The sequence below is a fragment of the Camelina sativa genome, chromosome 4, assembly GCF_030686135.1.
Source record: "Camelina sativa cultivar CO46 ecotype springtype chromosome 4, ASM3068613v1".
In the NCBI taxonomy this organism is placed as follows: Eukaryota; Viridiplantae; Streptophyta; class Magnoliopsida; order Brassicales; family Brassicaceae; genus Camelina; species Camelina sativa.
Window position 1 is genome coordinate 7236958 of NC_141883.1, and position 25177 is coordinate 7262134.

Sequence of the window (25177 nt, forward strand, 5' to 3'; positions counted from 1 at the left end):
ACTAGGTCAATACGTTTCTTCGGGGTTGGAGGGGGTGAAGACCCCTCTACCTCATCGACTCTTTCGCGTTTCGCGACGGTTTCCTTGGTTTTCACATTGGCTTCCCTTGCCTTCCCTCCCTCTTTTTTGAGGTCGATTTCGCCGAACTCTCCTGTTTCGTGCTTTCGCGCGAGGATGCGCCCCACAGTTCTGCGCTCTCGGAATCAACCATGAAGACGTGAGGACCAAACTCGAATAGTTCTTTCCTGAAAGTCTTTTTGGAAGGGTTGAATGATGCCTTTGCCGACTTATGGAGCTCGGCCATAGCGGCTCGCTCCTCTTCGGCTCTGCCAAAGTTAATTGACCTGTAGAGCGCGTCGTCGAGCGACGGTGGCTGTCGGACAGTGAGCTCTTCTCGGAATTTTGAACTATACCATAGGCCATGCCGGAGGGCCGCTAGGGCGACCTCGTCGTTCAAGTATTCGATCTTCTTCCAAGCTAAGGTGACCGAATCAGATCTTTGGCTTCTAGTCCAGGGAAAAGACGAGCCACTCCGCCGGATTCGTTCTTGTCGAGGAGTTCTCAGGAGCACCGGGGGTACCGATGATATGCTCGGCTGATCCGACGTATCCGATCAAGGGGTGCTCGTCAGGTCGTGAGCTCGTGTTGCCCTTTAGGGCTGACGAGCTCGGAGCTCCGTTGTTTTCCGAGGGCATGAATATGGGTAGCGTTCTGATCCCGGGTGGAGTGACGTGGACCGCCTCGAAGTCAAGACGTGTCCGAAGCAGCGCTCTTTCCATGGGATCAGTTGAAACTATCCCCGAAGGGTACGTGGCGCCCCGATTGAGGTCGAGATTTGCGTGAGACGCGAGTTCTTGCTCGTGTCGTTCGATCCTGCTCATGAGGGCCCGATTTGTCGCGTCATGGCTTTGAGTCTTGTCGATCAAGACGGCAAGCATTCCTCGTATCTCAGAAAGATCGTTTCGGCCGGGAATCCCTGAGGAGGACAACGACGTTAGGTGCTTCACGGGTCGGTTCGATCTGTTATTCTCAGAACGAGTCCACACCCGGGACTAGTTTTTGTTTCCCATTAGGGTCATAGGGACCGTGGGAATAATCCTGACAGAGCCTCCTGGGATTGAGCTATCGGGATCTCGGGATGGGACGGATCCATGACGGGTGAGATCCGCGCCCCTGAGGAACCCGTCACAGGTCTGATTGGATTCGAGATGTCATGATCAGACTGGGCTGGTATTTTTGCACCCTGAGAAGGGGCATTGTTGGGGATGAATCCATGGTGTGCTACTGGTGACACAGTTTCCGGGATGGTTGTGTTTGCTGCGCATGGATCCATTTCGCCTAGATTTCTTCAGAATAATCGATTTTTGAGAATAGAAAGACCTAAGTCCCCACAGGCGGCGCCATATTGTTGGATACCAAATACAACAACTAGAAAGATTTGATTAAGGAATAAGATCAGGGCAGACTTTCGGTATAAATCGACATGAACAATGAAGAACAAGCGAACTGGACTTTTTATTGATTTCTTTTTGTGTGCTCATTTTAATTACCTTCTTTTTCTTTACAAAAGACGAATATTTAAACTCAACCATGAACCCGACTCCTCCTGTAATCTCGCTCGCGATCTTAACCTCGACCTCCCGACCTCATCTTCAGTTTGACTTCGCCCTTCGGCTCGAGCTTTCTTCCTGGGCCTGACATGAACCAATTTGCTGGGTTGACGTTTAGTTTTTAGTGGGCTTTTCCATTAGGCCTCTAACCAGCGAAACCCAACACCAACAAATACCATATTTATAAAATGGTTTTAAGTCTCTATGAACCTAGTAGTTGGAAAAACAAATACTATGTATCTTTTAGATTATTTTTTTCCGTGTACTCCAACATTCAAAAATAAGTTATTAGATTAAACGAGTTAACATATTTTACTTAAGTTTGGCTCCTTTTCTGTAATTGTTTTTTGTCAACTTTGAGACAAGTCTCAAATATATGATATGAATTTGCATATTGCAAATAGTCTCTAGTGGTCCAAGAAACGTATAATAATTATTAAACCCAACATCACTTCGTTATATAATTATTTGTAACATCAAGAAAGCAACAAGAGGGATAACAAATTGAAGACTCACAAACCACACCAAACTTTCTATTATTTCCAATAATGGCAGAAACAGTAAGTCTCTGGCAGAGAGAGGCCGTGTTCTTGACGGCAATGATGGCAGTCGAAACTGGCGTGGTCGGAATAAGTACTCTGTTCAAAGTAGCAACTTCAAAGGGACTTAACCTTTATGCTTTCCTCGGCTATTCTTATCTTCTAGCTTCTCTCCTTCTTCTGCCTTCTTTTATCTTCTCCAACAGGTTTCTAATAACTTTATTCTTTAAAACCGTTTCACACCCAATTTTTTTTCTATTGACTTCATTGAAGTTGTTTGTTTCTGTTTTTTTTTTTTTTAAAACAGATTAAGATCACTTCCTCCACTAAGTTTCTCAATACTTTGTAAAATAGGACTTCTTGGATTACTAGGGTAATATTCAAATAACACTATCTTTTTTTCAAATTTTAAAATTATGGAATTATTTTCCTTCAAGTGTTGCTAATATTCGATTTTTTGGGGGCAATATAATTTATGATTTGTGGCATGTAAAAAACAGATCTATGTATGTGATCACAGGATACATAGGCATCAAATACAGCAACCCAACCTTAGCCTCCGCCATTAGCAATATCACTCCTGCTCTTACCTTTATCCTTGCCATTATCTTCAGGTTTGATTTTATTAACTTTTTCCTAATATTTGCATATTTTATATTAGATTTAGAACGGAGTCACAGACTATAGTTACATTTCTTTACTATAGTCTATAAAATGTTTACGTGTCGATATGTAGTAACTATCAAAAAAAAACTTGGATCATATTAGGTTTTACTTCACCATATTCAATAATATATTTTCCTAACCAAAACTTTTTACTAACAGAAATATTCTAAAATAGCATTAAAATAAGTTTTATGCACAATTAGCATAAACTCCATTATTTTTCAAAAACAGCACCATATTCAACTTCCTTTGATTCTTTCACATGGCTTTCTTTTTCTTTTGGATTAATGTAACACAATTTTTTAAAAATAAAAGGATGGAAAAAGTATCATTCAAAGAAAGGAGCAGTTTAGCGAAAGTGATGGGGACTATATTGTCACTAATAGGCGCACTTGTGGTGGTTCTTTACCATGGTCCACGTGTCTTTGTCGCATCTTCTCTGCCGTATCTAAACTTCCGTCAGTTTTATCCATCGTTGTCATCTTCAAAATCTGATTGGCTCATCGGTGGTGCTCTTCTAACCATAAGAGACATCTTCGTTTCAGTTTCTTTCATTCTCCAGGTACCACTTTTTCTTGACTCTTATTTAATAATCTCAAAACCTGATGTTTAAGTGGAGAACAACTTACAAGTACATATGAACCTTGGTTTACATGGTTGGAGACTTTAATAATATTAAATCAAATTCTCTTAGATTGTTCTATTTCAATAAAAGCTGGAATTAGATATAGTTGCAGTTTTCTTCCAATAATTAATTCTACATAATGATGTTGGACAGGCACAAATAATGAGTAAATATCCAGCTGCATTGACAGTCTCCTTCCTCTACACTGTATGTGTTTCAATCGTGACCACGGCAATTGGATTAGTAGTTGAAAAGAACAATTCAAGCGTTTGGATCATTCATTTCAATATTACTTTGATAACAATTGTAACTATGGTAGGTTATATATTAAAAAAAAAAAAAAAATTTACCAAAATTCTTTCGTTGTGATCTTAATATAATCTTTTATAAATTATTTCAGGCTATAATTACTTCAGTATACTATGTGATTCATTCGTGGACAGTACGTCACAAAGGACCGTTGTACTTGGCGATATTTAAGCCATTGTCAATCTTAATAGCAGTGGTTATGAGCGCGGTTTTTCTCAACGATTCTCTCTATCTCGGATGGTATGTGAATCAATAGTCTTCAATATTCATCGACAAATTTACAAACAAAACCATTTTTCGATTTCTTGCTTCATTTTGCAGTTTGATCGGAGGAATTTTGATAACGTTGGGGTTTTACGCTGTAATGTGGGCAAAGCAAACGAAGAGAAGGATCGGTTGTTGTTACTTTCGGAAAAAGAGAAAACCCCTCTTCTAGTAAACGGCTACAATGACCCAATTTAAATTAAAAATAAATTAGAACCGAAGAGGAATTTACATACTCGTAGTTGCACTTTTGGGTAATTTGTACATATATATACATACAGTGCCGGTCCGTTAATTACAAGTGCCCTACGCAAAACTTAAAGCATGGGCTTTTATATATTACCAAAAAAATATAACCAATTGTAAATAAGACTTTATGTTAATGTTTTGAATTTTATTAACACAAACCAAAGCTAACGCATTAGATTTGATGAAAGAATTTATCTTATAGTTTAATAAAGCAAACAACTAAACTCAAAAGGAAAAAAAAAAATCAAAATCAAAACCAAAACTAACAATTAACCTCAAAAACTATGATTTTCACTTATATTAAAGCCTACATATTTGTAAAAGCCTTTAGGCATATATAAAAGTTTTATAAATATTTTTAAAAAATGTCCCTAAATTTTTTGATGTCCTAATCAATTGCTTCAGTTGATTGCTCTATGGGCCGGACCTGTATACACGAATACTATTACTGTATTACATTACATATTGCTTTGTATATAAATCTGAAAACTTAGTATCTAATTGTTTGAATCATGGACTAAGACTCTCTTGATTTATCGGTGGTTAGTAAATATTTATAAATATGACCTCCTAAATTTTTATATAGAATTTGATGCCGTAGGCGAACATTTTTTTTTTCTTGCATAGGCACAACATGTATATATGTACCGATGTACGCAATAACTGCATGTGTTGGTCAGTTTAAAGTAGTATTCAAAAGATTTGTACATTAGGTGATAAATTTTAGTAGTATATACTATTCAAACAGATTCATATAATTACATCAGAACAATATTGCGTGTTCGACAACTTGGCCATTTGGATTTTGATCCGGGTGCTTTATCCATGGTGTATTTCCAAGCGTTACAAAAAAAAAAAAATTATGGTTTAATTATGGAAAGCAAAAGTGATAAAGTCTTCGTAGTTAACTGCATAGCTTCCTCCTTGAAGACATAGCGCGGTCGGATTTAGTTTGAGAAGGTCCGATCCATGAGCATAGGAAAATTTAAATAATCCAAATTATCGTAACTCTTATTTATTATCACTTGTAACATCTTTTCATCATAGTTTTTGTATAACGCATCTTCACTTATATATAACCATATAGTATTAGGCTATTAGCATTTATAAGTATCTACCAGATGGACCATTGTATAAGATTGAAATTACGAACTTCTGAACGGAACGTCACCACCACATGAACTCGTCGGACTTTAGTTATTAATTTTTTTTTTTTACCAAACGTTGATAGCTCAATTGATAAACTTTCTCGCAAAGTTTAGAAGTCGTTGGTCGAAGGACGGTATTTGAGAGAGGAACCTAGGCCCGGAACTTCTTAGTAATTCAACAAAAAAAATATTTCTCAAAGTTGGGATATCTAAAATATTTTTACCTTACTTGACTGGACATTTGCTTGTAGAAATCGGGTTAAAGTAAGAATACGCGCGATCACGTACGTTAGGGAAAAAAAAGAAATGCTTGCAAAACAAACGCCATTAACAAAGAAATAATCTCTGATCTTTCACGAGCAAACTCTTCAAAGCCGACACAACTTAAGAAGAAGATCCATGTTATTGTACTAAGGACATGATTCTCAGAAAAGAACAGCCTTTTAGTTCAGCTGTTCGAGTATCTTGTAACTTGTAATATATTAACCGAGTTTAGCTGCTATATAGTAACCGAGTTTTACTTTTAACATCTAAACAAAAACAAAAGTAAATTAAAAAAAAAAAAACGGAGTTGCATTGTATCACAAGTTTTAAAAAAACAGCAAAGAGGAGCTTTGGAGAAGCCAAGTGTCATATCCCTCACCCCTAACAACGCCACTGCAATAATTTGATTGCACAAGGGATAATATATCATAAAAATAATAACGAAATCTCTCCCCTTTAGCACATAAGATCAAATCAAAAATTCTAAACACAAAAAAAAATATTAAAAGAAAAAACAATTTGCGGGCGGATTTGAGTTTGTGCATCACTATCGTCCATCGATGTCATGTGTCGAGAAGAGCGTCTGCTAGAGTGTTTTTTTTTTAATACTCTTGTTTGGTGAACAAAATTGGGCCTTAATTTTACTTGAGGCCTGCTCGTAGCCTATGTAGTCATAACCTTCGCGATACTTGTTAAATTATGGTTATATGATTTTAATTTAAATATTTAGGTTCATGATATTGTTACTCAATTTATTAGGTTTCGGTTGTTATGATTAAAAAAAGGTATTTTTTAAAACGCTCTTATTAATTCTAATTCTAGAATAATGAGTTAGGGATCGGATTTGTTCGATCCAGGATTTTGCAGGGCTTAGGGGGAAAAAGTACCATGCTTGGGAAGGCCCAATAAGCATGGGCAGATATAAATGATTCAAATTATCATTTCACGTACAAGTACAACATGGAGAGACCAAATGATAGGAGGAAGGTCCACCAAAATTTTACACGAGAGATCTCTCCAAGCCTGTGATACGGATGAAGCAAAGTGTCATATCCCTCAACCCTAACAACTATGTCTAGGACTTCAGTTATTTCGGTGAATTTGGTTCGGTTATTTCAGTTTTTCGGTTTTTTTGAGTTTTGAAAATTTTACCGAATTGAACCGAAATATATTTCGATTCGGTTATTTCGGTTTCTCGGTTAATTCGGTTTTAAAATTTTAAAACCGAAATTAACCGAAATTTGATTAAAAACATGAAAAAATTGGATTTTTCGGTTATTTAGAGATAATTTCGGGTTTTTCTGTTTTATTTCAAATATTTTGGTTTTTTCGGTTTCGGTTATTTTGGTTATTTAGGGTAAATATCGGTTTTATTAGTTTTTTTCCTAAAAAAATTAAAAAAAAAAAAATAACAAAATTAAAAAAAAAAAAAAAAATCGGTTAACAGAAATATTTCGGTTTTTTCAAAAAAAAATTGTACCAATCGGTTCAGCCGCCATAACTGAAACCGAACCGAACACCAAAAATATCGGTTCGGTTCGGTTCGGTTATTTCGGTTTGGTTTAAAATCCCAGGGCTACTAACAACGCCAGCGCAATAATTTAATTGCACGAGAGATTATATATATCATAAACATAATAACGAAATCTCTCTCTCCCCCGGCCAACTAAACACCGGAATTGAATGTTTGTGTTGTTGTACATATGACCTCTGTTTGTTTATAGATGTCATTATGTGATGACAATAGTTCACATAGTTAACAGGACTTTTATATTGTTTGTGTGTGTGGTCATGTATTGGCATATACTTCAAGTAGCTGACAATCATTTTTCCCTTTTTTAAAATACAAACATTTTTTAATATATAAATTCTACTTTTTACGATAGGTTTAGAGCTTTTCTATTTTTTATTTAAAAATATTTAGAAAATTAAAAATTGACACATGACAATATCTTATCAATATAATTGACAAGTCTCACGATCTTGTTGATGACTAATTTTGAAAACCAACTTTTATATAATAAGATCTACTTTTGGACAAATGTTATGAAAAAATGTTTTTAAATAATATGAACATGTAAAAAAGTTACTAAAAATATTTCAGAGCTATAAACTTATATCTATTAAAAAAAATTGCATGTAAATGTTATTGCTTATATTACTTTTATAGATCCTCCTCATATTCAAAACTAAATGGACATATGAATATTGATATATATGAAAATAAAAACTTATTTACCTTGTAATCAAAGTCCAAAATTACCTGAAAAAACTATCCAAAACTTCACAAAAGTATTTGAATTATTCGAAAAATTTATGCAAAATAAAAAGACCCAAATTACCTAAAAGTATCTGAATTGACAAAAAAATATTGAAAAGAAAACTAATCAAACTCTTTAAAATACTCAAAAATCCACGAAATACCACGAAACTAAAAATCGTTCTGGCTTCTTCGGATGACCAAAATTTCAACCTCTAAAAATTGTCAAAAAATTTTAAAATCTAGATTCGAGTTCAGATCTCTAAACTTATACTATCTATTAAAAAAATTTGCATTAAATTTTATTGCTTATAATACTTTTACAGATCCTCTTCATATTCAAAACTAAATGAACATATGATTATTGATATATATATATATATATATATATATATATATATATATATATATATATATGAAAATAAAACTAATTACCTTGTAATCAAAGGTCCAAAATTACCCGAAAAAGGAACTATCCAAAAGTTCATAAAAGTATTCAAATTATTGAAAAATTTCTGTAAAAAAAAAAAAAGACCCAAACTACCCAAAATATCAGAATTGACAAGAAATATCGAAAATAGAACTACTCAACCTATTTAACATATTCAAAAATCAACTAAGAGGGGGTATTGAATTTGACATTCTAAAGGATTTTAGAGTTTTCTTAAAATCCTTTGTTATTCAATTGAAGATTTTTAAAATCTTATGAAATCCTATATTATTCAACTTAAAATTTATGTAAAATCCTTTAAAATAATTCAGAATCTCTTGTTATTCAATCAATAATTTTTAAAACTTACTTGAAATCTCTTGTTATTCAATATAGGGAGGTTTACTAAACTAAATCGTTGTTTATTACTAGAATGGGGGTAGGTAGGTTTGCTTATAAATGCCAGAACAGCCCTTGGCGGAATGTGTTCGGAAAAAGGAAATTACGTTACATGCCATCGTTGAGAGTGTTAAAAGAGAGCTGTTTTTGGAGGAAAAAGATCTCGCCAAACCATAAGTCTACTGTAGAAGTGACGGTAGATTTAGTTAAAATGGGTAGAGTTATATAATAGTTTAATCGGTTTACTTAGATTTATTCGGTAGATTGAAGTATAATGGCGGGAGAGATATAGTTAAGCGATAGAGTTACATTTGTAGTAGAGTTATGCGACAGAGATATAAATAGTTATGGTAGACTTAGTAAATTCAATAGAGTTATTTAGTAGATTAAGTCAAAGCCGTAGATTTATAATTAGTGGTGGTAGAGTAAGTTATAAAAAGATTGTTAGAGTTATGCGTGAAATAGAGATTGATGAAAGACTTACACGAAGTGATGGTAGAGTAATAATATGGAATTGAGTTATGTGGCAGACTAATAAGAAGTGATAGTAGAGTTAGTGGTGTTGATTGAGTTAAAGCTGATAATAGAGTTTATAAAGGATGTTATGATAGAGTTACTGCTGACTAAATTAGCATAAGAACCATAGACTTTGTGTTTGGTGTGGTGGTAGAGATATTGAATTGTAACAATTTTTTGTAGGTTAAAAGGGAGTTCCCTACTAAATGAAAAGACAATTTTGCCCTGAAGATGTGTTCCTTAGCCGAACACATCCCGAACCCATCCATTCCATTACTTTAAGAAATTTGCTCGAAAAATGGTGGAGATCCCTTTGTTATGTGGGAAGTGGATATTTTCAAGCAACCGTTGGGTGTTTAGGGTGGATGCAAGAAGAGGTTTTAGAGTGATAGGACTGACAAGACGAATTGGTTATGAGGAGTTTGTTGAAATGGTGTATGAGGATTTCGGGTTAGATAGAAGAGTTTGTGAGGTGAAGTTATCATACAAATTAGGAACGAAGACTTCGTCGTTTTCATTACCAGAGGACACCCCGCCAGTGTTTGTTTGTAATGGGAGACAGTTTCAAGGACTCATCCGACAAAGTCAAACAGAAGGAGTGAGTCGGCTTTGTGTTGAAATCGTCCATTCAAGGGAGGAGGAGGAGATCTCTAAAGCCGGAAATACGATAAATTGGAGAGGGCTACCAGTCACGATTACTATGAAGTGAAGGTGGCAGGGAAAAGACAAGTGGGAGAAGACGAGGAAGAAGGGGAAGAAAACGATGAAGACAACGAATTGAGGTTTGATTGTTTTGATGACCCAGATGGAGCACGTTCAGGGGATGAAGAGTATAGTGTGCTTAATGATAATGAAGTTGAGCAAATTAAGGATGACGAAGAGGCAATTATGGAAACAACAAAAGCAAAAACATGTTTTTCGTTTCCTAAAAGTAATTGTAGTTTTTGCAGTCTGTTTGAGGAATTAGATATCATGAAATTGATATAGCAGTTGGGGAAACATATGAGTCAAGAAAAGCTTTGTGTGTTAGATTGAAGATATTAAGTGTCGTCCAAAAGTTTGACTTCTATGTGCCTCAATCAAGGCCTACTTTGTATGTTGTGAAATGTTGGGTTTGTGGCTGTCGGTGGAGGGTGAGAGCTTCAACGATTGGTGATTCTCCAATTTTCCATATTTGGATTTATGAAAGGCAACACAGTTGTTCCGTGACCGAACGGAATAGGCGTGCAAGAAAAGCAACACCAGATATTTTGGCAGAACACTACAAGGAATTCGTTGGGGGTTTAGGGTCTGGTGTTGTGCCAAACCATGTTGCAGCTGGTCTTAATCTACGGTATGGAATAAAGGTAAGTGTATGGAACATTACACTTGATTGTTATATGGCATTAAGTTCATGTTTGATCTTATACATTTTCTTATTCCTAATTTGTTGTAGATGGGTATTGGAAAGGTCATCGTATTCTCAAGTGTGCTCGTGAATTAGTTAGGGGTAGTTATGAAAGTGGATATTCAGAACTACCTTCGTACTTATATATGATTAGAAGAGCAAATCCCGGAACTCTGACTAGGTTAGAAGTGGATGGGGAAGATAGATTCAAATCCGTTTTCATAGCATTTGGGGCTAGCATAGATGGATTTCCATTCATGAGGAAATTCATAGTGGTTGATGGTACCTTTTTGAAAGGCAAATATCTAGGAACGTTGCTATTGGCGACGACACAAGATGGGAACTATAACATATTCCCTCTAGCTTTTGCTGTGGTCGATACTGAAAATGATGAGTCATGGGAATGGTTTTTTAGACAACTCAGTCGTGTTATTGAAGATGATGAAGGGCTTGCCATTATATCGGATAGACATAAGTCCATCGGGAAAGCAATAGGAAAAGTTTATCCTCTTGCTAGTCGTGGGATTTGTACTTACCATCTACACAAAAATATTCTGGTTAGATTTAAAGGCTCTGAGACGTTTGGTTTGGTGAAGAAGGCTGCAACTGCATATAGGCTCCAAGAGTTCAATGAATTGTTTCAGCAACTGCAACAGGTGAACCCAGACCTACACGCCTATTTGGTGCGGGCTGATGTAAGTAAGTGGAGTCGGGTCCATTTTCCAGGTGATAGGTATAATTTTACCACCACCAACATAGCGGAGTCTCTCAACAATGTCTTAAAAGCAGCTAGACAGTATCCCATAGTTAGTCTGCTAGAGGAGATACGGATGATGTTGACTAGATGGTTTGCTGCGAGACGGAAACAGGCTGCTCTTATGACAACTGTTCTGACTACTCAAGTTGAGACGCTTCTCCAGGTAAGATAACATATGTTTATTTGTCAAGCAGATGAGCTTCTTCACGTTTTACATCTACTAAATATGTAGTGCCCTCTGCTTTACAGGCCAGAGTTGCTCGAGCAAGTTTGCTAACTGTCCAAGAGATTGATCCAAACCAATATGAAGTTAGAAGTGGGGCATCCATGAATGTGGTCAACCTATTACAAAAGAAGTGTTCTTGCCGTGTGTTTGATGTTGACAAACTACCGTGTATCCACGCAATTGCTGCCTTGGAGACCGCAAATATTTCAAGAATTTCTATGTGCCATCCCTACTTTTGAACAGATTATCTAAGACATGGTTATGCTAAATCAGTTATGCCGAAGGATGAAACCTGCCCATTACCAGACAATGTCATTGAGAAGAAAGTTAAAAAACCACATGTGAGGACTCAATATAGAAGACCGAGGCTGAGTAGAGCTAAAGGCCCAGTCGAGATTGCCATGGATATGCAAAAGACCCAGGAAATCCCATTGTTGTGGAAACTGTGGACATGTCGGCCACAATCGTCAAACATGCAATGTTTAATATATTAAGTGACAATATCTGTTTGTTTTTTGAAACTGTGGTAAATGACTTGGTTGTGGCCAAAATTTAACTCTGGAACAACACCCTTCTATTATGTGACCTCTTTCCTTTAAAACTCTCACTTTAAACCTCTATCACATCACCAAGTTAGGTGTGTGTTAAATGGAACATTTAACCCACATTAATGATTCTTCCCAACCGTGAATTGTAAAATTACTTTACGTCCATTATAGAGTAAAAATATGATTTTTTCCAAATGTCATTATAAAAGATGCATATAAATGTGTTGGCCTAACACGCTTAACCCTAACACAAAGAGAAACTCAACATGGCTTACATTCCAACGCCCGTGGTCACTGATATAATCCGTCGTGTGGGGAAGCAAAGGTTTAGGCACCTTGGTCCATTTATCGCTGCGGGACTGGAGTACAGAGAGCTTGTATACTCCAACGAAGTCTTGTGTGAGGTAGATTTGGATGAATTTATATTCAATGGGCAACTTGCTAATGTTTCTTCCTCCTATAGGCCCTTCTTGATGAAATGTTTTGAGATAGGACATCCCACAGCAAAATACGTTGAATCTCTCAGGATATTGACTCAAGTTAGTCCTTCACAAGCGGTGTTGGATACGCTTGGTGAATCCGCAACTGATAGCATATATGCACACTTCGCATTTGCTATCATGCTCATCTGCTGTGGAGCTTTGGAAGACGGTATACTTTTGTCGAAAGCTTTTTTCAGAAAGGTCCCACACATACACGACGCTATCATGAATGCTGATCAAGTTGAGACACAAATCAGGGAAATGGGTCTTTTTGGATATTGTATTTTCGACGGGTATTATCATTTCGAAATTGCTCCTCTGTGTTAGTTAGAGCATCACGGCGGACTTGACAAATGTGAACATTGTTTCGCATTCACCTACGCTTGTAAGTTTTGAGAAATGTGTTGAAAGGTATGTGTTGCAAGGTAAAATCTACTATGTTTCATATTATTGTATCGTTTTGCTAATGTCGGGATGTATTAGCCAGTTCGTTTATGGTTTTTTCCGATTGTGTAATATTGTAAGTTGTATTAGGTGTGTGTAATATTGTAAGTTATATTAGGTGGGTATTATCCATGTTTTAATTAGGGTAAGGAATATGTAATATGATTGTGTAATATGATTGTGTAATATGAATGTCGATTACTAGGACAATCCTTCCATAGACTTTATAGTTGTTTTGTATATACAAAATAACCAACAACATTATTGATGTAGACTAACCATTCATTACATGCAACTTTCAACTTTTACACCGCCATATGTGTCCCAAAATACATACCCCATGTTTACAAAATACGACCCCAAGATCATAACAAAATTGCATGTTCTATACTTTGTATCTAAGAACATGCAACGTTGTAATGTATATAAAATGAATCTTGGACATCACAGTCGAAGTTCAAAAGATATTGGTTAGCAACTTAGAGTACATAAAATAAAAGAGTTCCAATCGAGAAACTCGCTGATTATATGAAGGCTGCTCGCTGTGACACAAACTCAACGCCACCATTATCGGAACCACGAGGATTTGGGTCAGTCATTTGGATGAAGAAATCAGTGTCTGGAACCTCATCAAATATCTCAGCAGCAAGTTTTAGTCGGATGGCGGGCATTGCAGCATCAGATAAACCTTCGTATGAAATGTCAATAGCTAAACACTCGATGTATTTAACTGCAAAAATTCCACAATCCCCTTGCTGAAAGTTTTGGGGACACGTTTTAGACCTATAAAACGTGAAAGCCCTTGCACTCATCTTTTTTTTGTTCTCAGGAGTGGAGACAGTATGCATCAACGCTGGAGCCATACGCATATATGGCTTGCAAGACTTCATAACCTCATCCTCTGTGTACAAGCTGCATATACTGTCATAAACTTTAACTCTTCTGCCCACTAAGTCCACTTCTACAGATACCCAATGGTCATTGTTGATGTTGTGTGCAAAGTACAGAACATCAACATCATCAACCCACCTCATCTTCGTGACTCTGTAATTAGGGTAGAGACCATTGTATACTTTGAAATAAATATCAGTGAACAACCAATTCTTCTGACTGTCAAACTGCTTGTAGTCTTGCATCCATTGATTGACAAACCATGGATCCAAGAAGGCAATCCTATCGGTTAAGAAGGGGGACACCGCCTGCATAGATGTTTTCCTAAGCATATGCATCACTGGACACAAGTGCTGCAAGGTTCGAAATAAAACATTAGTATCTGATTGTTTCTATAATATTCATTCATATAAACTATAAATGTGTCATAAACGAACCGCATCCTGCAACCAATCGTAAGTCGGATCTTTCTTAGGCCACAACTCCTTTGGTGTCATTATCCTTAAGTAAAAATTAGCTGATGAGTCGCAGGTGTCGAGACCATTTTCCCTGCAACACAAAATTAAACAATTATTCACACAATAATTACAAAGTATACAATAAATTGACATCATGAAATTTGGGAGACTAACAGTTCATTGTCTATGAACCCCATTAACTTGTCAACCTTACCTGCAGACACTTTCTCGAAAGGATCATAATGCCCTGGTGAAAGTACCTTCCCCTTAAGAATGTGCCTAACCACTGAACTCCCAATGTATGAGTCAAGCTGTGTTGCTGCAAGGGTTCTATCCCTTTTATGTAGACTACTCTCTCCATCATACTTACACAACAAATACAACTTGTCTAGCGCCAATTCAATATTTTTCCTAGCCGCATTTTCAATAGGGTCTGAAAAACCTGAATCTGAATCTGGCGATGCGGGTTGCTTTTCCTGTGTACAACCAACCTCTCCAGCTTTTTGTTGGTCACATATAGTCCCACCTAAAGCCAATGGTGTTACACATTGTTTCTTGGGTGTTGTAAATTCCTGACTTGTATCTCGAAGGGAAACAACAACAGGTTGCTTTGTAATAGGTGTCGAAGAGCTTCTCCTTCCATGTAAGGCCTTCCTTTCTTACATTTTTAGCATTCTTCGCTTGCAACCTGGTTTTCTTAGTAGGGTTTCTCACCGCACATGAAAATGGAAAATCTTCCTGCGATGTTTGCTTCATCTTTATTGCCCATGACTAAAACGGGAGACATTAATAGAAACACATAACATGGATGCATAAATTTATTAAGAAACTAAAATACTAATTTTAAATCAACAATTCAAGTCTTGTGTGAGTACACAACCAATTAAACGTTAAAAAGGAGAATCGGAAAATGGAAAAGAAGATTATACAGGGCTAAGAAAGAAACTAAAGCTTCAAAACGTTTCAATGCCCACCAACTATTCTATTGTCTGCACAGACAAACCACTGCTCTTTGTAAAACATTTCACATTGTAATTTTTAAAAAATATTTTATTTAAAACCCATCATACCTCATCTTTCTCGGCAGAACTACCAGCCTCCCCTGTTTTTGATTCTTCATCGTGGGCAGCAAGAACTTCTTCTCCAACTCTATTCTCTTCCAAAGCTGCCTTATCAGGTAATCCAGAATTTCCTTTCTTCAACTCGACCACATCATTCTCAAGGACTGAAACCTTTTTTTCTATCTCTTTCACTTGTTCACCAATACTTTTCAACTTCCCTCCCAAGTTTTCATTCATTTCATCCATTTTCCAATCAAGAGTACTCAAAACCTTTAGTACTCTTTCTAGTGCCCCTTTATCCCTGCCCTCCAGCTCAACATCATCGACACCTTCATCATTTAAATCTTTAAGCTTCACCGGACCTTTTACTCTCTTGTGCGCGGAGGAGCAGGAAGACGGCTTAAACTTCTTTAGAGGAGCTGGGTCCTCGAAGACACCCTCCTCTCCATCATCAGGCCACTATTTTTCATCTACACATCCGAGGAAAAAATCATGTAGCAGATTATCCAACAACTTATTTCCACCAACTCCTTCTCCAAATATTGCATTTTACCCTGGCCACATTGGATATATAGCCTCTTCACGTCTGAAAACCAAATGCTTAACGTCAACCTACACGTCAAAGACACACAAATAAAAATAGAAACATCAATAGGGTTTGTCAACATATAAAATTTCACAGGTTTACTAAGTTTATTCTGGATATTTACCCTACCTTTTTCTTTAACTTCTTCTCTGCAGCTAAGGTTGCTTCAACTGAAATCCTTGGTCGGCTTCCACCCCAGGAAAGAAGCGGCACAACAACTTCGACATCATCATCATCAATGATCCGTTTCCTACCTTATTTTTTCCCAAAGTTAACCAAACTTTCCAATGCCCATACCATTAGAACATGTACACATCCATGTATAGCATATGTGTCGTTCTCAAAGGACACAACTTTAATTGACTGAATCAACTCCTTAAATCCAACACGACCCCAAGGAAATTTCTCAAACGCCTCAATATCCAGCACTCATTTCGCATACTCTAATGGAATCCTGCTGGACCGAGATAGTCCCAATATACCAACATGAAGGACAAACAACAGTCCAATCCTCTTTCTAATTTGAGGAAGCGAGGTCCGATGATTCTTCATCGCTTCATCCAACTCAAACCAGTTTGGACCAACCCCTACATCAACCTTTAACTCAGCCCATAATTGAGTGTGATCAACATCCACTTTATCCTCATTATCTATCATATCACACTTCAGGCCTGTTATGTCTTCATACTCATAAAGAGAAAACCTGATAGGACTCCCTTCAATCAATGCCCAAATCTCATAGCTCCTCTCTATTGCCAGCTGTCGAGTTAATACGTGGTGCACCAACTTTTCCCACCATACATAGTCACTATCCACAAGTTCTAAGATAACTCCTACTTGCGATTTCTCTTTGATTTTCGTGTACACATGTTCCCCAATGCACCCATTCATAAATCCAAAACTGCTTAATGTGCAATTATTATGCATGCTCCGTCTCTGCAAAGGCTATTTCCCTTCAGTATACAACCTTGGAGGGTACCTCTTCTCTGCACTTGATCCTTTAACTGCAAAAGGCAACACAATACTATATTAGATTCTATTTCCTGATTTGCGGAAACTACAAATCTTCTTAATTCTAGGTTTTTCTACACTCTAAACACCACACTCTCAAACTCTATCACAACACTCACTAAAACTCTATCACAACACTCACGAAAACTCTATCAAAACCCTCACACAACTCTTTCACAACCATCTATCATACTCTATCACAACACTCACTAAACTATCTATCACACAACACTCACGAAAACTCTATCCCAACACTCACTAAAACTCTATCACAACCCTCACTAAAACTCTATCACAACACTCACGAAAACTCTATCACAACACTCACACACATCTTTCACAACTATCTATCAAACTCTATCACAACACTCACTAAAACTCTATCACAGCACTCACTACAACTCTATCACAACACTCTACATCCAACGCTAAATACACCACGAAACAACAATACAAAACATCTCCTAACCGTTTCCTCGTATACCCTCCCATATCCCTCCTTAACTCCTTTATCAAACCCAATCCCAAACACCCAATTTCAAAATTATACATCTCTCTCAAATCACACACTTACCTTTGGATTTTTTCATCACTAACCCAGATTCTTTCGACTCAACCTTCTTCGTTAGCGCCCCGCCGCTCACCGGTTTCTTCTCACCGAATCTAACCGAACCACACCCTCCATTAGATATTTCAACAAGATTTAACAAACTGCGTTAATCATATATACTCGCCCCTTACTCAATTTCGTCACAACGCGGCTGATTTCCCCTTCAAGATAATCTCCCAACGAAACCCAACCCAAATTTGTAGTGAAATCTATTATGTATTTAACCACCCACCGAGATCTCCCTCCGAATCCCCGGCGATATCGCCTCCGCAATCGCTTCGCCAAGTCGACACCACACAATAGAACACAATTAAACTCTCCCTAGGGTTTCACGATTACATAAGGGTTTCACGATTTCAATTTTTTTGATAGAATCTGATTTTTTTAATCAAAATGGCATACCCGCAATTAAACAGATAACCAAATGGTTAAGTGACTTTTACCAACTAATTAGTACTACTTTAGTAAGAAGAAAAAAACTGACCTAATCTAGTAATAAACCACGATTTATGTACTAGTCTAGTAATTCATACTTCAATATATTACAACTTTTTTAAAACTTGCTACTTTGAATGATTTTAGGAGACTTTCTTTTGTTTTTAAGTTGAAAAGTATGACAATCAAAATCATACCTATGTAGATGGAATTTTAAAAAATTTCAGAGAAAAAGAAAGACCGAAGATCTTGAAGCCAACCCCCCGCCCCCAATCACCAGCCACCTTCTCCATTGGTCTCAGCCTGAGCCGTCGAGTTTTCTGGGTTTGCCGCAGCATCACCAGAGGCAGAGTAAAAAGATAATGAATTCTATTGGTTTGGCTGGGTATAAGTAATCATCACCACACTAAACTACTTGAATCCAATCTTCTCCAGCAAAGCAGCTCCCCAGCCGATGAGCAATTGTGACTGTGAAGACAATTGCTGCAATTGTGACTGTTTTTTTTTACGGTGGAGGCGGCCATTGCCGAGGAGGTTCAGCAGCGAAAGGTGAAACAGAGCAACATGAAGCATAACCTCTGGTAGATGACAACGGTTCACGTTAGGAACTATGAGTTCGTTAGCCTTTTTCGGTTGTACTTTAACTTTTCTGGTTGAGGCTCTCTCTCTCCCTTGAGCTCATGGAGAGTTTGATCAGATTATTATTGGACGCAAAAAAAAAACATCACCATCATGAACTGAGGATATAATTCCAACTATTGATCTGATTTTCTTTTGGTATTGTGTTGTAAAATATTTTAAAATCACCCAAAGTATAATAGTCAAATCTCATAGAATCACATTTCATTTAAAAAAAAAAATAGAAAAACTCTAAAACCAATCAAATCTCTTAAAACTTACTAAAAACTTTCAAAATTCTAAAATATTAAAATCATACCAAATCGTTAAACTTGGATACTAAATGAGTGTTTTGAATCGGGTTCAGTTAGAATATTCTGAACCGGGTATTTTGCCCAAGTAAAAAGGAATTACAGTACTTTGAAAATTTTGCCCATTCCCCCTTCGTCTTCTTCTTTCCCCACAAATCTCTCTTCCTAGGTTTCTGTCTTTCTAAATCTCTCTCTTCCTAGCAAATATTTTTGTAATAGATTTGATCTTGATGATCTAGGTGTTGATGGAAAAGGAGTAGAAGCAGCGTACATTAGCTACTAGGTTTGTTTTGAATTGTTCTGCAATAACTTCTCCATATGTTAGGTTGTTGTTTATGTTAATGCAGTTTGCGGCATACTTCTCGCTACCCAAATCCTTAAATATTCTGCAGTGTAGAGTTAAGATCGACCAGATTTATGTTATTGATTGGGAATTCTTCATTTGTGTTACATGTTGTTGTTTGCTCGAAGCCATTTTTATATGTTTCTGTACGAAGTACTCGGTGAATACATGGAACCAGTCTGTCTGAAGACTGGGAGCAACCATATGAGGTAAATGAAAGTTTTGTGTAATTTTGAATATTGTGTATCTCTCTCTATGTATCTTTGATAAAAATCATATTAGTATTATGCTTATTGAGAATAAAGGTAAAAGAATGTTTATATATTCACAAATCATCATCTTAACTGTCTAATGATCGCCATCAGAAACTCGCTCCACGCATCGATTGGACCAGGCAAACACCAATGGACACAATCATTATAACCTTTCATCCATTTATTTCCCCAGTAACCATTCGGATGCCCATCGGGTCTCATCAGCATAACCCTCGTCACATCCAAAACCGAAAACTTCTTGGCTTTGTTGTCTCGTTTTGTTATACCTTCAAGCTGTTCAATTTGAGATTTCCTGATCTTCATCTCATTGCTCTGCACGTCAATTTGGTTTTCTCCGAAAGGACTCCTCCTGCTGCAAGCTCCTCCGGTATCCCAAGTCCCATTCTCGAAATGGGCTGGTGAAATAGTCCTCAGTATTGTCACCAAATCATCCTTACACTTCTCACACTCGTCGATGTGCTTAAGGACAGCTGAGTATACAAGCTTAAACCCTTCTTCCGGGCTAATCTGAGTCATGTTTGGTAAGTTACAGTAAATGCAACCAAGTGTCTCATCTCCTCTGTGTATAAATATCGGTCTGAAAAACCAGTGAGCAGCGGAAACAATAGCAATGTCTGTATTTGGCAAACCCTTAAACCACCCTTCATCGATCTCGCCAATATCAAGATCAAACAATCCAGTTCCCGTATTGTTACCATCTCTCCTCTCCCGTTCTGCCACAAGAAACTTAGTCCAAGAGGTGGAAAGAGTGAAATCGTGATTTGGAAAGTACCAAATCCTGTTTCTGTCGTCTCCATCCTTGTAGATGTCCTTAGGAGTTTCTTCCTGTACAATCAATCAAACACACAAAAAGCTTAAGCAATAGCAATTTATTCTTCCTTGTAAACAAAGCAACACGTAAATTACCATTGACAACAAGCAAAGAAGTGATTCCATATGGTTCCTAGCTACAGAATCACCAACAAAACTCATCTTCTTCCCTCGAACCATACTGAGAAACGCCTTCGGATTAAACCTCGGAAGATCGCAACCATCGGGTTTCCATCTCCAGAACAAAAACTCTCTGTCTGGTCTCCCTTGTTTTATGCAGTTCTTTGAGTCAGGAATCGTAGAACAAGTTGAGTTCGTGTACAAAGCTCCTCTTTTGTCAGGAATCCAATGTCCCTTGAACAAATCACATTCAGGATCTAATCAACCAAAACCACAACAACAACAACAACAACAACAAAAGACAAACAAATCAATACAATTTTCAGACAATCTCTCACGAACACACAAAAAAGAAGGGAATAGTTAAACATAATAATGTAAGTTTTCTAAGTTTACATAATTAATACATAAAACCCCAACATGAAATTTTTGGAGAAAAAGAAATTGTCAATCATATTGTGATGATTACATTTTACAAAATCTCAAGAACAGAAAAATAAAATTAAAATTACACAAAAAAAAGTATAGTTTGTAAACATAGTAATCCCACAAAATCACGAAAATGCAAGATTTTGAAGATTATAGAATTATGTTATCTTTGGTTTTTACCTTACCGATTTGAGGTAGAAGAGAAAGAACATTTTGATCGGAGATGGGTTGAAAAGGATTCTGATAAACGAAAAAACCGGTGAAGAAGAGAGTTATACAAAACGAAGACAAGAACAATGGTGTTAATCGACCAATGTTCATCATCATCCATCTGTCTGATTTCATCGTTGCATGTCGTTCATCCCTAGAAACATACCCACGAATAAGCTTTTATATACCCAAAACACATACGCGTAGAGACTTTATTTTTTATTTTTATTCCGTTTCCTAGAACTTTAAATTTGGATAGTTATAATTAATGGCGATTTTTTTTTTTGTATATTTTGTTTGTTTTGCCAATGATGATGTAACGGTAGCCGTCAGATGAATATACGTGGCGTGAGAAGAGATGGTGTGAGTTTGCATGTGAATTCTGGAATGGTAAGTCTATTTTATGTTTTTGGTAAATCGAAACCACACTTCACGGCGTAATCTCTTTATTTCCTCTTTGTGGAAATTTTGTTGCCACTTTTTGTGTATTTTCTTAATTCAATGTGTAACGCGTCGTTTACCATAATCTTTCTTAATTCTTCTTTTTCACAGAATGATTTTATCGGTTTTCTAAGCTTGAATAGTAAAAAAATTCCAAAAAACAAAAAGGAAAGAAAATAAAAAAAGGCTTTTAATTTAGGGATGTCAATCGGATTGGTCCAGTCTGGCCCGGTCCAAAACCCATTAAACTTGCATATGTTCGAGTCCGATTCGGCTCGGTCCAAAATATTTCCGAATCTATATTTCAAAGCCTGAACTCGGTCCTAACAAGATTACAAGGTTTTTCGGGCTTTTTCGGGCCTATCTTACAGATCAATAATTCAAACTTATAAGTCTTGAAAAAACGGTGTTTAAAGATGCATTGTAAAACAAATTAATCAAAATTTTAATAACGCATTTATATTCACTCCAACCAATTTATTTTTTTTTTAAAAAAGTTTAAAACTAAATAAAATTTTATACTTTAAATAAAATAATATATAATTCATATAAAATATCATAGATAAAAAGTATGAAGCAATGTTATTAAGTAGATATAAAAACTAGGATTAGATAAATAATTCATTAATGAAATATTGCAATCAACTAAAAATGTTAACAAAAAGTACAAATATATTTGTAAAGGCTTTTCGGGCTGGCCCGAATCCGGTCGGGCTAAGTCCGAAAAACCCTGCAGTCTAAATGAACTGAGACCAAAAAACCCGATTTTTTGTAAATCTGAGTCCGGTATTTTTCAAAGTTAGATCGGGTCAGTCTGCGGGCTTTGATCCTAATTGACATGCCTACCTTTAATAGTCTATTTAAATTTGAAAATGAGTACATAATTCCAAGAGCATTTTTATAACAATAGCCAAATTGTATAAGGTAATTTTCAGAACAGCCTTACCTTCTTTTTTTTTGCAAAATGATATTTAATGGATTTTTATTCTTTACTGGTATGGATATTGAATAGATTGTACTATAGAACAAAATTTTAACAAATTTATTTGTTTTATCTGATAAATACATTTTTAAAAGGATTTTTTTTGTTACAACAAATTTTTTTAAATTTTAGTTCCACATACCACAACAGCTGTTTATCTAATTAAATTTAGTATTAAGCCCTTAAATATCATGATGAAACAAAATCAATTGTTGATAATTGTCTTCTACTCCGTCTGTTTTTTATTAGTTATCGTTTAAGGTTGTTCTACACAGATAAAGAAAACCATTAATTTTATTGTTTTATTATTTTTAAATATATTTTCTAATTTTTTGATCGGTTAAAAAATTAAAACAGTTGGATAAAATTGGAATATTTATCAAACATTTGTATTGGAAATCTAAAATGACAAGTATTATGACACAAAATTTTAACTAGAGAACAACAATTAATAAAAAACGGAGGGAGTATTTCATTGTGATATCTTGGTATATAACCGTTTTTCAATTGCTTAATCCTTCGTTAGTCATCCAGTAATCATTTCATAATTGTTTACAACGATCGTCACATGCTTTACAGATACATATTATTTATTTGTTACAATTTCAATTTATTGGTTTAAGTTAATTCCATTAATCGATTTATAAAGTATCTACCACATGCTTAAGTGTCTGGCACGTTTTAATTACTATGTGGTCAAACGTTTGTTTAACGGTGTTATTGCTCTTTGTTTATTGGTAAGATTTAAGCATGCGTATTATATTTTTTATTGTTACGTTTTCAATGTTTTAGCAAAATGCCGAAAGTTTTTTATGAGTCTTTTAGGTTCGGATTGAAAGATACTTTAAAGATTTTAAAATTAATTTAAAGTTTTAAAAACTAAAATTTTACCAATCACATTTTCATTATTTTATTATTTTTAAAAGCTTTAAAAGTCTAATGCTTTCACAAAATAATTATTCACTGAGAGGTGAGGACGATGATAATGACGATTGGATCTAGGTTTTGAATGAAAGACTCCGGCGAGGATGGGAGACGGAGAGAGGGTCTCTTGCGGTCTCCGTTGGGTGAGAATTTTCGGGTTCAGACCGGAAGTCTGTCTCTGAATTACATAAGGCTATTTCCTTTGGTAATAGATCCCGACCTTAACAGAGGGATTCTGTTGCAATCGGATCTTTATGATTTGATCTGGCTTGATATGAGGTTTCATATAGAGGTAACGACTCAGAACTCCCTAAAATAATTTGACAAATCTCCTATCTCCCTCTCTATTCTTCATACCCTCACCTTTTCTAATAAGAGGTGGTGAGACGATTTTAGCCTTACAATTTAATTGATTTAGATTAAATTTTTTAAATAAAAAAACGAACCCAGCTCTCTTTCGACCTGAGAGAAACCCGACCTGTAAGTTCCTCTCATCCCAGCCGCCGGCGATTCTTCCGACGTCGGAGCTCCTACTGCTGTCGTTATTAACCAACTCGAGTTGAATCAAGTTGTTCGTCGGAGCTCTCTTTCAGCCCGAGAAACCCGACCTGGTTACTCACCTCTCAACCCAGCCGCCAGCGATTCTTCCGTCGTCGGAGCTCCTACTGCTGTCGTTCTTCACCAACTCGACTTGAATCAAGTTGTTCTTCAAAATGCAGGTGCGTTACTTCTCATTAGAGTAGCTTTTTGTTAAATTTGTTTTTGATTTGTAAATTCAGAAATTCAATTGGATTTAGATCGAAAAAAGCTTAGCACATTGGGTGTTTTACAAAGGTTTATAGGTCGATTGAGCTATCTATTAGATAAGAAATGGATTTGGCTTTCGATTTCAGTGAATTAAGGAGATTAGAACTCGTTTACCATTCGAGTCGATTTTGATAGGAGAGAGAGAATGTGGTGAATTTGGTAATACTGGTATATTTAGTAAAACTAGTAAAACTAGTAGTAGTACTAATTATGATTTTTTTATATTGGTTGGTTTGGCAGGATACAATATGCGAGAACGTCAGCCTACATTTTTAATTTGAAGAACGCATGTATAGTATAATGTTCAAGAGGAATATAATATTGTTGATGTTAAACGCAAGGATACAAAGGAAGATTGGGTTTGTTGAAAGTAACGTTCAGTTGCAGCTAAGCTACAAGCCACTACTGGTAGAAACAGTTGAGCATTGTGAGCTTAATGATGATGAGGATGTTAATGTTTATCTAGACTCTGTTAATTATGAGAAGCGAAGATGTATGTTGTTTGTGAATGTCATCCCTTCTGAGCCTCAGCCTGAGCAAGTTCCCATAGCGCCCACAGTGCCCACAATGCCCATAGTGGACCAAAGTTCTGTCGGTATGAACTTTGTAAACCAACATGCGAAGGATGGTGAAATCAGACCTAACGCCATTGTTGTCTACGTAGGCAAAGAAAAGGCAATAGAGGGTGATTCTAATAAAGAGGGTGAAGCTGAATCACGTGATGAAGGTGAT

General features: G+C 36.3%; 1 protein-coding gene and 2 pseudogenes across 4 annotated transcripts; 1 reads left to right on the forward strand and 2 right to left on the reverse strand.

The window, feature by feature from the left end:
* The first annotated feature begins 2067 nt into the window (after positions 1 to 2067).
* LOC104780056 (WAT1-related protein At3g28100-like) lies at positions 2068 to 4420 on the forward strand (annotated as a pseudogene). The gene is made up of 7 exons (XR_015596627.1): positions 2068 to 2355; positions 2457 to 2522; positions 2650 to 2763; positions 3131 to 3377; positions 3594 to 3755; positions 3841 to 3989; positions 4071 to 4420. The product of XR_015596627.1 is annotated as a WAT1-related protein At3g28100-like (transcript).
* Positions 4421 to 13647: 9227 nt separating this feature from the next.
* On the reverse strand, positions 13648 to 17061 carry LOC147945540 (uncharacterized; annotated as a pseudogene).
* Positions 17062 to 19709: 2648 nt separating this feature from the next.
* LOC104780058 (xyloglucan O-acetyltransferase 2) lies at positions 19710 to 21529 on the reverse strand. Of its 3 annotated transcripts, none has more exons than XM_087510041.1 (3): positions 21262 to 21529; positions 20629 to 20909; positions 19710 to 20547 (listed from the first exon to the last, which is right to left on the reverse strand). In XM_087510041.1, exons 2-3 carry the CDS (start codon positions 20710 to 20712, stop codon positions 19783 to 19785), a joined length of 849 nt encoding a protein of 282 aa, XP_087366167.1. In that variant the 5' UTR covers positions 20713 to 20909; positions 21262 to 21529; the 3' UTR covers positions 19710 to 19782. The 3 variants fall into 3 exon arrangements, with proteins under 3 accessions (XP_087366167.1, XP_087366165.1, XP_087366166.1); XM_087510039.1 differs by having other exon boundaries at positions 21267 to 21527; XM_087510040.1 differs by having other exon boundaries at positions 20629 to 20886; positions 21262 to 21511.
* Positions 21530 to 25177: the final 3648 nt, after the last annotated feature.

What these genes read in the sequence shown, in the direction of transcription:
- LOC104780058 (XM_087510039.1), bottom strand. Translation starts at nt 21,426, where the DNA reads ATGAAATCAGACAGATGGATGATGATGAACATTGGTCGATTAACACCA. An exon ending in TTCTCTTCTACCTCAAATCG is followed by an intron (nt 20,910 to 21,266) that starts GTAAGGTAAAAA and finishes TTGGTTGATTAG; the next exon opens with ATCCTGAATGTGATTTGTTC. An exon ending in TTCTTTGCTTGTTGTCAATG is followed by an intron (nt 20,548 to 20,628) that starts GTAATTTACGTG and finishes TTGATTGTACAG; the next exon opens with GAAGAAACTCCTAAGGACAT.